The sequence below is a fragment of the Nicotiana sylvestris genome, chromosome 8 (assembly GCF_000393655.2).
Source record: "Nicotiana sylvestris chromosome 8, ASM39365v2, whole genome shotgun sequence".
Classification (NCBI taxonomy): domain Eukaryota; kingdom Viridiplantae; phylum Streptophyta; class Magnoliopsida; order Solanales; family Solanaceae; genus Nicotiana; species Nicotiana sylvestris.
This window is the reverse complement of record NC_091064.1, coordinates 19,042,682-19,056,723: the sequence shown is the minus strand read 5'-3', so window position 1 is coordinate 19,056,723 and position 14,042 is coordinate 19,042,682. Positions and strand designations below refer to the sequence as shown.

Sequence of the window (14,042 nt, the reverse complement as noted above, 5' to 3'; positions counted from 1 at the left end):
ATGCCTGAAGAACCTACCAATAGTTCCTGTCTGGGTCCTATTGCCCGGATTACCATTTCATATGCATAACTGGTCTTATGTCAAAAAAAATCTTGAAGAAGTAGGGACTCCATTGGAGCTTGATGTGGCGACCAAAACTATGAACAGACCTAGTATGGCGAAGATAAGGGTGGAAATTGATTTACGCTAACCTTTAATCACCAATGTATGTGTTAAAGATGAAGATGATGATTTACTTCTTAAAGAATTCGTTCAGCGCATTGAATATGAAAACATACCAAACTTTTGCAAATATTGTAGAAAATTGGGACACTATCTCGTCAACTTCCGAATCCTTGAAAAGAAAAAGTTGGAAGAAAAGAAGGAAGAGGAACGAAAGAATAACATGGAAAAGGATCAAGTTGAGCCACATGTGAAACATAACAATGAAAAGCAGATAACAATTGAGCAGCCACAACCAAGAAGAGGCAAAGCAAATCAAGTAAATAAACAGGATCATAAGCACAAGAGGAGGGGTCAAAGTGAACCACCTAATGGCTGTAAACCAACTGGAGCAATATTTCGAATTGACAAACCTCTACCAAAATAAAGGAAAGAGTAAGAAGGACAAAATAACAAACAACAATGATAAGAATACCAAGGAAGATGGTGTGACACCTGAAAATGCCTCCAAAGAATTAGAAACTGCAAAAGGCACATCAGCAGCAAAAGAAACATCACAGAAGCCTAAGGAGGGATCTAATAGTACAAAAGGAAACTCTGCTATCAAAAGGATGCAGAAGGAAAGACTTTGAGTACCTACAAAACAACTAAAACTATTGAGATCACTGATCCCAATCAGCTCAGGGTTGATATATATGCAGATGATTGGCAAATGGCTGGAAGTAAAAAATCGAAAAAGAAAGGTGAAGGGGCGTCAAGCAAACAGAAAGAAAATTCAAGCCAACAAAAGATGGAGAAAATTTTGGCACAAAATGCCACTATCACACAGAACAGTTTTGATGAGCTCATGAATGAAGAAAATGTTCAAACATCTAATACACAGGCTAACAAGATGAAGCAAGGAGATAATCAAAGAAAGGGTGATAGTGAACTAGATGACAGTAGCGTTGATGAATGGGCAGATGAAACTTCATCAGAAGAAGAGGACACATCTGAAGAGTCATCTGATGAACAAGCTGAGCAATTGACACAAACATTTGGGGGATCGCTCTCTGATAAGGATGACCTCCAAAAGGAAAAAGGAGAAAATGAAATGAAAGAAGGAACATACAAAAAAAATTTCCTAAGGGAAGAACAAATCAGATAATGAGAGATTCTCCAATTACAAGAGGCCAAAAGCTGAATCTAACAAAAAAAAAAAAAAAAAAAAAAAAAGCCCCTCAGACTCCTATCAATGATTAAGGTCCTCAATTGGAATATCAGGGGTATCAAGTCTCAGGCAGCTACTGAGAGATTGAAGTATTTGATTAAGGAGCACAAAGTTTATCTTGTAGTTATACAAGAATCTTTTATAAAAAAAAAGTAAGATTGAAAGTTATAAGAACATTTTGGGAATGCAGGGATGTTTTACAAACTGTAGCAACAAAGTTTGGATTTTCTGGAGTAGTACCTTGAATTGCAACGTATATGCAAGTGAAGATCAAATGGTCACTTGTAAAATTTCTGACAATCATAGAAGCATTGTATATTATTTGTCAGTTGTTTATGCTAAATCAAGATCTGCTAGGAGAGAAGATATATGGGGTTATATGAGAGCTTTTGCCTCTCCTTCTAATTCACCATGGGCTGTTTGCGGGGATTTTAATAGCATATTATCTGCGGAAGAAAAACTTGGAGGTAAAGCTCACAGATTGAGTAAAAGTATTCCATTTATGGAATGTTTGCTAGATTGTGGCTTGAATGATATTGGGTATTCTGGTATACTTGGTGTAATGAAAGAAAGGAATAGGACTCAGGATGACTGCTTTTCAAATACTAATGTTCAACATCTTCCCAGGATTAGCTCAGACCATTGCCCTTTACTGATTAGCATTGGTGTTAATCAGAATGATCACATAAAATACTTCAAATTTTTAAATTTTTGGGTTGATCATGAAAACTTCCACATATATCCTCCTACTGGCAATATATTTTGGGATATCCACCATAAGATGAAGAGACCACCAATGCTCTTAGCGCATGGTCTAAGAATAAAATTGGTAATATCTTTATTAAAACACAACAACTAGAAAAAAAGATGAACCAATGTGAAGAGATTTATATGATATCTCTTAGTCAAAGTGATAGAATGAACCTACATCAAGCCATGGTAGATCTAATTCAACACCATGAGAAAGTTGATGCCTTTTGGAGACAAAAAGCTAATCTCAAATGGCATATTGAAGGAGATGAAAACATTAAGTTCTTCAATTTAGTAGCGAGAGGCATGTAACGACCTGACCGATCGTTTTGAGGTTAACGTCCTGTTTGGCGGTATAAGGTCTTGAGCAACTTCGTATTATGTTTTATGACTTGAGTGCGTTGTCAATTTCAGTTACCAGATGATTTAGAGTAAAATTGGAAGAAGGATTTTAGTTTTGGAAGCTTAAGCGGTAAGAGTTGATCGAATTTTGACTTTTGTCTAAACAACTCCGAAATGGGTTCTAGATGATTTCAACAGCTTCATAGGGTGAATTTGGACTTAGGCTTGCATCCGGATTTGGATTTGGAGGTCCCTAGGTTAATCTGAAATATTTTGGCGAAAGTTGAAAAAGTTGAAGTTCGGAAGGTTGAGAGGTTTGACCAAGAGTTGACTTTGGTGATATCAGGGTCGGGATGCGATTTTAAGGGAACAACTCCATTATGTCATTTGGAACTTGCCTGCAAAATTTTACATTATTCCAGGTTGATTTGATAGGTTTCGACGCGAGTTTTAGAAGTTGGAATATTTGAAAGTTCATAAGTTCGATTCATGGCACGATTAGTAGTTTCGACATTGTTTGATGTGATTTGAGACCTTGAGTGGGTCCGTGTTAGGTTATGGAACTTATTGGTATATTCGGACGAGGTCCCGAATGGCTAGGATGAGTTTTGGATGGCGTTCGGATCGTTGGAGCATTGGTTGGAGCTGCTAGAAATTCTGTAATCTGGTGTTTTCGCACCTGTGCCGAGAGGGACTGCAGGTGCGTGCACGCAAGAGCTTGAATTGGTCGCAGAAGCAAAATGGGCAGGTCTGGGCAGTTGCCGCAGGTGCGAAGATTATTCCTCACTTGCGTGATCGCAGAAGCGGACAAGCTAGGCGCAGGAGCGAAGGGTTATATAGGAGCACAACACTAGCCGCACATGCGTTAGCGCAGAAGCGGGGCTTTCTCCGCATGTGCGGTTAGCAGCCTCCCATGGTTTTTCCTTAGAAGCAGTTCTTTTGTCGCAGAAGCGACGCCGCATACGCGGATAATTGTGTCGCAGGTGCGGTCATACATGGGCAAAATGTTTATATTCGAGGGATTTGCCATTTTCTCCGTATTTTTAGTTTTAGACCTCGATTTTGGGAGATTTTTCGTGGGTTTTTCAAACCAATCATTGGGATAAGTGTTCTTCACATAGAATTTATTATTCCATGATTCTATCTTTAATTTCATTTTATAATTTGTGTTTTGAGTTGAAGAAAAATGGAGATTTTGAAGAAAACTTTCAAAATGTAAAATAGTGATTTGAGGTACGAAATGATATCGAAATTTGATAATTTTAGCATGGTTGAACTCGTATCGGAATGAGTGTTTGGATTTTATAAAATTTATCGGGTTCCGAGGTGCAGGCTCGAGGGTCGTCTTTTGGGTTGATTTTTAGTTTTTGATAAAGATGGAAGTTTCTTATGAGTTTTGTTTATGCGTTGAAGTTCTTTTGGCTAGATTTGAACCATCCGGAGGTTATTTTACCTGAGAAGTTCATTTTAGAGTATTGGTGTGTCTGCTTTGAGGTAGGTATCTTGCCTAACTTCGTATGGGGGAACTACCCCTTAGGATTTGAGTCTTCCATGCTAATTGTATCATGTAAAGTTCGTGTATGCGAGGTGACGAGTACGTGCTCGGCCTTATTTGTGAAAAGTTGGCCTTTTAGGGTTCTTAGGTCCTTATATTCACTGAGTAAGAAGTTGTTTTTATTATAATTAAGTTTCCTATTTACTAGTTTCACCTCTACATGCTTTAATTGGAATTAATTGCTTCATGGTCCACTCTTATTTCCTATTTGACTCTTATATGATTTAACTGAAGTTGTTACCTCTTCTGTTGCCATGCTATCCCTCCCTAATTGCTTCTCCTTAATTAAAGTATAATTATCTCTTCTGTAATCGTTCATCCTTAATTGAGGTTATCATTATATTTCCGCTGCTTATCCTTAATTGAATTTGTTGTATCTCTTTCGTAATTGCTCAACCTTAAAAGAAGTTTAGATATCATATATCTTAGTTGACTTATCCTTATTTAAAATTATTGACTCGTGTTATCTCCCTTGTAAGTTAAATTGTACTTTGTGGGATCGTTGTTACATATTATTTTCTCTCTTGTTGAGCTATTCTTATTATGACTAGTATTCTATATTGTGGTTATTCCTTGTGAACTAGTTCTACTGTTTCCTTGTGATCGAAAGCTCTTGAATTGATTTATTTGTCGTACTCTTGTGTTATTGTCATTGTGGTTGTGGTACTCGGTGTTGTGGTGCACGAGGTTTCTGCCGTGCGGTTGTTATTGTGATGCACGAGGTTTCTACCGTGTGGTTGAAGTTGTGTTGCACGAGGTTTCTTCCGTGCTATTGTTACTGTTGCTTATGCACATGCGGTGTGACAAGGCGGGCTATATCGTGTGTTTGTGCATGTGGCGAGACAAGGTGGGAATATTATTATGCATGTGTGGCGAGACAAGGCGGGCATTTACTTTATTATTGCACACGTGGCGAGACAAGGTGGGCTATGTCAGGGATTGATTTGTGATGACTTGTGATGGCCTGGGGGAATTCTTGTTGTTAATATTTGTGTAGTGGCGCACTTAGCTGTGTGAATTTACATGCTTGTGGGAAAATTGTGGGAAAATATTTTACATGTTGTCCATTTTCTCTATACTTACTCGCTGGCATGAACTATGTTAGAACACTTGCAGAAGCATAAACGTAGTTAATCACTCCTACCGGTTAAGAGGATGGATCTTGATATTGTTGAGCATTGATGCACATCCATGTTTACTTGCCTTCTATGTGAGAATGACTCTATTGGCATGTGAGTCGTCAGTGCGGTTATAAATTTGTAATTAGGGCACAAGATGCCAAGTGTTTAGGGTTCCGGAATTGGGACACGTGAATTGTGAATATTCTGAGGTTCGGTACCTCGTGGAGGTTATTGACTAAAACTAGTGTGAAAGCAGTTGTTTTTGTTGAGTTGCTACTTGCCTTTCCTTTATCTGTGATCATCGGATTTAAACTGTGTTCCGCACATTCTACTATGTCATTATTATGGTATTCTGCTGTTCGTTGTTGCTTTTCTTTTCTTACGGCAATTGCCGTATTATTTTATTATTATGCGTAGTCTTTATATAGATATTGTACTCTGTTATTTTTACACTTATACTTGTCCAGGTTATTTAGTCCAGTAGGTGTCTTGACTGTCCCTCGTCACTACTCCAATGAGGTTAGTCTTGACACTTACTGGGTACCGTTGTGGTGTACTCATACTAGAAGTCAGTTGATCGTTAGCTAGCTGTGCGGATTGTTGATGTGAAGACTCAAGGTAAATCTGTTGCTGCGTTCGCAGGCTTCAGAGTCAGCTTCTAGTTTTTTGTATTGTACTATTTATCCTTATTTCGGGACAGTTGTATTTAGAGGGTTTCTAGCAAAAACTCCGTAGAGCTTATGACTTGTAGTACCGGTTTTGGAATTATAAATCTGTATAGAGATTTTTATGTCGAAATTGTTAGATGTTAGCTAAATATTATTGTTATTTCAGTTAAAGTTAGCGAAATTGGGTGCCATCACGATACCCAATGGAGCAAAATTTGGGTCGTGACAAGGTAGAAGGAAGTATCTACAGATCCATAGGATTAAGCACGAGGACAATTGGATAGAAGGTGATGAGGAAATTGGAAATGCTTCTATTGAGTTTTATAAGATTTTATTTCACCAAGAGTATAACCTCCCTAACTCGAGCATATTTGATTCCATCCCAAAAATGAGAGACAATTCTAATAATGATTTTCTTTTGGCAACCCCCAGATTACAAGAAGTGGAAGATGCAGTTTTTGACATTAATCCTAATAGTGCCGCAGGTATTGATGGATTTAATGGTCTGTGTTTTCAAAAAACCTGGGATATTTTGGCTGCTGATATTGTTAATATGGTGAAGTCTATCCTCAATGGGGAACAACTTCCTTAATTCTTTACTAATACTTGTCTAGTTCTCCTTCCTAAAGTTGAATCACCTCAATTTTTTTTCTGAGTTTAGACCTATTAGCTTGAGTAATGTTACTAAAAAGATTGCTTCAAAGGTTCTCAACAACAGACTTTCTGTTATAATGCCTAAGATTATTTATTTGAATCAAAGTGGTTTTGTGAAAGGTAGGTCTATTGGTGAAAATGTTCTGTTGGCTCAAGAGATAATTCACGAGGTTAAAAGACCAAACAAGGGGGGCAATGTTGTCATCAAGTTTGATATGAACAAAGCCTATGACAGAATGTCCTGGCACTTTATATGCTCTGTGATGAGAAGAATGGGGTTCAGTGAGGAGTGGATTTATATTATCTGGAATCTACTCTCCAATATGTGGTATACAATGGTGATCAATGGAAAGAGAAATGGCTTCTTCAAATCATACAGAGGAGTGAAACAGGGGGACCCTATATCTCATTCTCTTTTTATTATAGATACTGAATCTTTATCTAGAATGCTTACTAAAATCTACGAGGACCCTACGCTCACAAGTTTCTATATGCAACCCAAAGGACCTAAGATTAATCATCTTGCGTATGCTGACGATTTGATTATTTGTTGTGCAGGTAAAACTAACACATTGAATCTTGTAATGGAGTGCATGAATAAATATGAAGAAAACTCAGGGCAATTAATTAACAGAGAAAAGAGCTGCTTTTTACTAGGTGATGAGGTCTCTAACAGAAGAATTGAAATTGTTTCTGGCTTACTTCAAGTACAACGCAAGGAGTTCTCTATCACCTATTTAGGGTGTCATATATTCTCTGGACGAAGAAGGTTCAATATTTTACAGATATGGCCACCAAAATTCTGAAGAGATTGAGTGCTTCGCACTGCAACATGTTATCCAAAGGGGAGAAAGTTATATTAATTAAGCATGTGTTAACAGCCATGCCTGTCCACCTGCCAACCCCCGAAAACCATTATCAAGCAAATAGAGAAGATCTTTGCCAACTTTTTATGGGGAAGCAAGGATGGCAAACAGAAGTATCATTAGGTGGCATGGCATAGACTATGCTTCCCTACTGAGGAATGTGGAATTGGGATTAGTTCTCTTCAAGACATCTCAGACAGCTTTAGTGCTAAATTATGGTGACAATATAGAACTAAGAGCTCTTTATGGGTAGAATTTTTGAATGCAATGTATGCAAGAAGAACTCATCCATGTGCGAGGAAGGTGAATTACAATCAATCTCACTGTTGAAGAAGGCTTATGAATATCAGGAGCAAAGTAGATCATCTGATTCTATGGAGAATAAATAAAGGCAACACTAATTTTTGGAGGGATAATTGGTCTGGATTGGGTAAATTAGCTCAGTTTGGAGGGGCTTCTACTTCTGTTAAAGGCCAAATAAGTGATTATATTATTGATACAGAATGGAACACTACAAAACTCCGACATGTCCTCCCAGATAACGTTGTGTCTCAGATACTTAATATTACTATTAATTCTTCCAACCTGGTGGATAGACCTATATGGACAACCAAGACAGATGGTAAATTTAGTTGTAAATCAGCATGGAATTGTATCAGAACACACCGAAATACTTCTTTAGTCAACAAGATGAATTGGAACAAGAAAGTCCCCTTTAAAATTTCCTTTTTCTTGTGGAGACTTCTCAGGAATAGAATTGCAGTGGATGTCAACATGATAAAATTTGGGATTTCTCTTCCATCTATGTGCTCTTATTGTACGGATCATAAACAAGAAGATATAGAGCACTTGTTCCTTAATAGCATGGTCAGCAGTAGGATTTCGAAACACTTCAACCAACATTTTGGTATTGTACAAAGGACTGCTAGTCTGAGGCACCACATCATCAACTGGTGGTTGACTAAAGGTAATAATCCTATTCAAGATCTTTGTCTACAGATTTTACCCGGTATTAGTACTTGGCATATTTGGAAATCCAGATGCAAAAATAGGGTTGAAAACATTGCTATGTCTTATTATAGAATAATCCCCGCTAATAATCAACAACTTATTTTGATTACTCATGAGCAATTTTTGAACATCCCTCCTTATACGAGCTGCGAAAAGTTCTATGAAGTCATGAATATGGCTAAGCAACATATTTCTTCAATGGTTGTTAAATGGAATCCTCCCAGGAATGTTTTTGTTAAGCTTAAGTCGGATGGTTGCTCTAAGGGCAATCCAGGGCCTGCTGGAGGTGGTGGTATCATTAGGAATGATCAAGGCAAAATGATCATGGCTTATGCTGCGCCTCTGGGATGCATGACCAACAATATGGTTGGAGTAATGGCCCTTAAGACTGGCATTAATTGGTGCAGAAATGCTGGCATCACTAAGATCGAAATTGAGTGTGATTCTAAATTGCTGGTGGACTAGATTAGCAACAACAATGATCCACCATGGACTCTTTTGGATATATTGGATAATTTAAAGTGCTACATGTCCCTATGATCTCTGTAGTGAAACTAATATTGTCTCCTTTTGTCTTTTTATTTCTATTAAGTCGAGGGTCTTTTGGAAACAACCTCTCTACTCCTTAGGGGTAAGGGTAAGGTCTGCGTACACACTACCCTCCCCAGACCCCACTTGTGGGATTATACTGGGTTGTTGTTGTTGTTGTTGTTAAAGTGCTACATGCAAGATTTTGACAATTGGAGTATTCGACATTGTAATAGAGAAGGTAACAAGGTGGCAGACTCGATGGCTAATTGGGGACTTAGCTGTGCAGTTACTACCTATATTTACGACAGTCGACTACTGCCAGGGAAGCTAGGGGAGAGATGAATATGGACACATTACAATTTCCGTCTTTTAGAGTTAGCAAACAAAGAAAATCTTTATTGTGGAAAGAAACATATACAGGATTCACCTATTAGGTGTTCCTTGAGTCTGCACATTTTTATAGGAGGGGCGAATAAGTCTACCCTCACCAGTGTTCGAAATTTTTTGTATGCTTAAATTGAAAATCCTACTATTCTTCATGAATGGAGCCTGTTCCATTCCGAGTAGGTGGAAGGAGCTTTTATCTCCTCGGTTTTGTAAGTTTCTACATATGAATAAAAACATATTTAACCAATATATATATATATATATATATATATATATATATATATATATATATATATATCCTAAGTCATGTCACAAGAAATTCCAAATTTGGACCAAATTGATACCAACCGCATAATATCTCTCATATTTGAAGGCGAAAAATGATGAATCACTCAGACACAGTTAAATCAAAGGGCAACTTGGTGGACAAATCATCACGTGTTTATGCAAGGTCTAGTGAAGGGTCGCGCCCTAAGGAGGTATGATGTAGACGGCCAACCTGATGCAAGCATCAATGGTTGATTCCACAGCTTGAACCTATATATCACATGGAGACAAATTTACCGTTGCTCCAAGGTTTCCCTTCGCAGAGGTAAAACTACTATGCAATAAATATTGGAGAGAGTGTTCATCTAGTTTGTTTCAACAAATAAACATTATATGGAAATGTCAAAAAGACCAACTACTTCTTGAGATTGGTGGAGGGTGGTCTAATACCTGTTCATTTGCATGAGCCGGAAGTCCGCCAACATAAACTCGCCAAGCATGCCTAGTAGCCTGATAGCAGAACAAGTTTGGAAACACTTTAGGTTAAAAAAGAGGATCTCATAAGCACCATGAGCTTGAAAAGGAAATTACTAAAACATTACCAACCTGCTATGTCATTGCCTGGATCGGCATAACAGGAAGTTAAAGAACCAAAACATAACCATGCATTTTGATATGAACTTTCACACTATGTCAAAGAAAACTGTGACAGTTATATATCAACATAATGTCAGCTGTAACTAGGGGTGACAAATAGGCGGATCGGGTCGGATATGAGTGGGTCAAAAAGGATTAACTATCCGACCCGACCCGTATTTGAGACAGATAAAAACGGGTTTATCCGGCGGATAATATTAATATCCATATTATCCATGGCTTCTTAAATATGATCACTTATGAGAGAATTCCTTGTCTTCCAAACTTGAGGAACTCCAATTTGAGGCTTTACAAATGTAAAAGTTAAATACATTAGTTATCCATTTGGTTAACCATTTTGTAAGTGGATAATATGGTTCTTTATCCATATTCGACCCGTTTTTAAATGGTTTATTATCCAACCTATTTTTTAATGGGTAATATGGATGAATAGCTATTTTCTTTTAACTATTTTGCCACCTCTAACTGTAACCTTAATGATGAAACAAATACCTGCAGCAGTAGTGCAGGTAACTTGTAGTGGTAGGAGGTGCCATATCATGAACATCACATACTAAAAAGAGGTGAATCAAACAAAGAAGGGTGAAGCAAATATGAATATATATACCTTCGAACCAAATATGAATACTATTTCTAAACATACCTATACAGTAAATAAATGAAACAAACATTTCTTAGTTATGCAGTACTGTTACCTTCATATAAAGCAACATACTAAATAAATTTTCTATTCAAACATGCCTGTATCTACTGCTAAGTTAGTAGCTACATTTGCCTCTACTACATCATCAATTATATGGTCCATAGCTAGTTGTACATACTCATCACCATCACTAAAAAACTGTTCGAATTCTTGCTCTTGGTATGGTTCTTTCTCATATACTTCATCTTCCATTGCTTCCTCTCCCATATCATACAGATCTCTTGGCTTTAGATGCATAACAACACTCCACCCTTTATTCACAACATCATCCACATAGTACACTAGTTGTGCTTGAGATGCTTCGATATAAGGCTCATGTTTTCCCGTTCACCCATATGAATCAATTTATCAAAATTAACACAATTTAAGTTCCAACGATCCTTTTTATACCCTCTATCTCGAGCAGTATCAACCCATCTACATTTGAAAAGAATAACCTTGAACCGACCATTATAATTAGTCTCAATAATATCTTCTAGCTTTCCATAATATGGCAACTGTTCTTGCCTTAAATTTCCGTCTACACTGCTAGCAATACATGATATTTTGATGTTATATGCAGTAAAACTTCTTGCATGTGCCGATGGACCTCGTGCAAGAAACTTTAGATCAATAGACATTGTATCTATTGTGTCTGGATTCATAATCTAAATCAAAATAAAATTGTCATAGTGTCATTCAAATAAAATGTAAATAATAACTAATGATTAGTTACTCACCCCCTTTTGGAACCAATCAACAAACTCTTTACTAACTCTCCTCTCTATCTCAGTAGGCGATGGTCTTCTTCTTGAACTCCTCCTTATGTACTGTCTAGATTTGCTACATGAAATAATTACATTAACGTTAAAGAACATGACTAGCCTACTTCAAACATTACAATGATAAAGAATATACAGTTCGTATGAGTTACTCCCTCCACAAATGCGTGACAATTGCACAGTTCAGAAGCACATATCGATGAGCTTGTAATTTTTGCATATCAGTTAAAGGGAACGTAACTGAAGCTGATGCAGGTTTACCTAATTAAGGAAAGATAGAGGACTTTCTAGAAGGCTCAGTGACATTTGGGTCATTACGAACACGCCTAGGTCTATTGAATCTTGTCTCAATATACCGAGAACAAAAGGTAAGAGACATCAGCTAAGTAACCCTCAGCTAAAATTTTCATTCAATGATGAGTCAAACGTTTCAATACCATCATTCCATAACTCACATAGTTCCTTCACGAGGGGCTGTAAGTACACATCTATATTATTTCCAGGCATTTGCTTGCCTTGAATGATCATAGATAAGATGAAGGAGGTGTGCTTCATACACATCCAAGGAGGAAGATTGTATGGAGTCAAGAAGACTGACCAAATACTATAGATAGTACTCATTGTTCCAAAAGGACTAAAACAATCAGTAGCAAGACCTAAGCGAACATTTCGAGGATCCGAAGCAAATCCAAAATGAGTCCGATCAAATATCTTCCATGCCTCACCATCCCTTGGATGCCCCATCAACCCATCCTCGTTACTGCTTGAAGCATGCCATCTCATATGCCCATCAGTCTTACAACACATAAATAATCCTTGTAACCTTGATTCTAATGGAAAGTAACGTAGAACCTTTGCAACTTGCCTTTTGTTCTTGTTAAGATTCCATTTAGATGTACCACAATGCTTACATGCTTCCAATTTTGAGTCACCTTCCCAGTTTGCTAATTTTTTTTTTGCCTCATAAAAGGAAGGAGGTAACTTTACATCTTCAAATGCATCTCTCAACAAATCTAGTCTCACGGTCATTGCCTAGTCACTTAATTCATAATAGACTGTTATATGATACAATTTTATGAAAAACTCTAGCTTTGTATACTTGTTCCCTTCATACAATGTTTCACTTCTATCTTTGAGAAAATCATGAAAGTCACCAGAATCCTCCCTATGACCCTCATTTAATATTTCTTTTGAGCTCAATAGTTGAGATATCCCTACATCAGCCGCTTAGTGCCTATAGTGCCTAAATGCATAAGTAATCATTATTTCTATTGGACTTTCTGGGTGAAACATCTCTTGCATAACATCTGTATCTCCAGAAGGCTCTACTACTTATTTCTCACCATGAAAATTCCAAATAACATAATTTTGAGAGAGTGGCTTGCAAATCAAATGATCCTGCACTATTTCTCTAGATTGCCACTTGCCAAAATCACATTTAAGACATGGACATCTGATTGTATCTTCCACATCCGCATTCTTAAACACAAAATCAAGAAATTTATTCAAACCAAGCAAGTATTTGTTTGTGTTCCGTGGCTTTCCAATCCATGATTTATGTATTGGAAAGTAAGAAATAAACTAATAGTAATAGATTAGAATATACCTCTAAAAGTAATCATCCAAGTCTACAAGTATTTTCATATTTGGCTATACTTCCAATCTACTCCAAGAATTTCAAATGCTCTTTCAAACAAAGTTAATTCCAGAAACTAACAGAGGACAGAAAGAGCCAATGAACAATTCCTACAAAGGACTCCTTATATATATATGGTCGTTCATATAACGAAGGATAACAAGCAGTAGAAAAAAGAGGGTCAGAACTACAAAAGAAGAAAAACCTAATCTGAAAAAATTTCAATATTTCCCACGGTTATTGATTATGGAGGATGGACTTGCCGCTTTCCTTGCTTAAATAAAACCGTCAATGCTTCCAATTATTTAAAACTTTAAGTCTTTAGCAATTTATGAGAATTAATAGTATTATATTAATATGTAGAACTTTCCACTCTTATGAGTTATGGTAAATAAGTGCTATAAATGAGGTAGAAAGTTTTTAAAATTTGTGAAATAAAGCACCATCATAACCGCAATGCTACGAACCCATCATACATAGTGGAACCAAGACACATGAATCTAACACAAAGGATCATATCCCGACATAACCCAGCTGCAATGCGTGACCCCATCCAAACACTAGTCCATATAAAATGCCTCAAGCCACCTGCTCAAAACCAACAATCACGCCCAATTCGACATCAAGTACCCAAGGTGCATGACCATAACCACGGAGAAGAAAATAACCCAATATCACAGTCCGGAAAGAACATAACCAATGCGCAATCAATCATTCAACACCCTAATACCCATCTCGCTCAAATTCCGTTATAAGGCCCA

At 37.2% G+C, this 14,042-nt stretch overlaps 2 protein-coding genes across 2 annotated transcripts; both read left to right on the top strand.

Moving 5' to 3' along the window:
• Positions 1-874: 874 nt before the first annotated feature.
• Positions 875-1,309, top strand: LOC138874753 (uncharacterized). Its single transcript, XM_070153534.1, has one exon. The coding sequence runs from the start codon at positions 875-877 to the stop codon at positions 1,307-1,309; it is 435 nt and encodes a 144-aa protein (XP_070009635.1).
• Positions 1,310-1,396: 87 nt separating this feature from the next.
• LOC138874752 (uncharacterized) lies at positions 1,397-7,268 on the top strand. Its single transcript, XM_070153533.1, has 5 exons — positions 1,397-1,492; positions 1,563-2,201; positions 2,537-2,553; positions 6,241-6,369; positions 6,470-7,268. The coding sequence occupies exons 1-5, from the start codon at positions 1,397-1,399 to the stop codon at positions 7,266-7,268; spliced, it is 1,680 nt and encodes a 559-aa protein (XP_070009634.1).
• Positions 7,269-14,042: the final 6,774 nt, after the last annotated feature.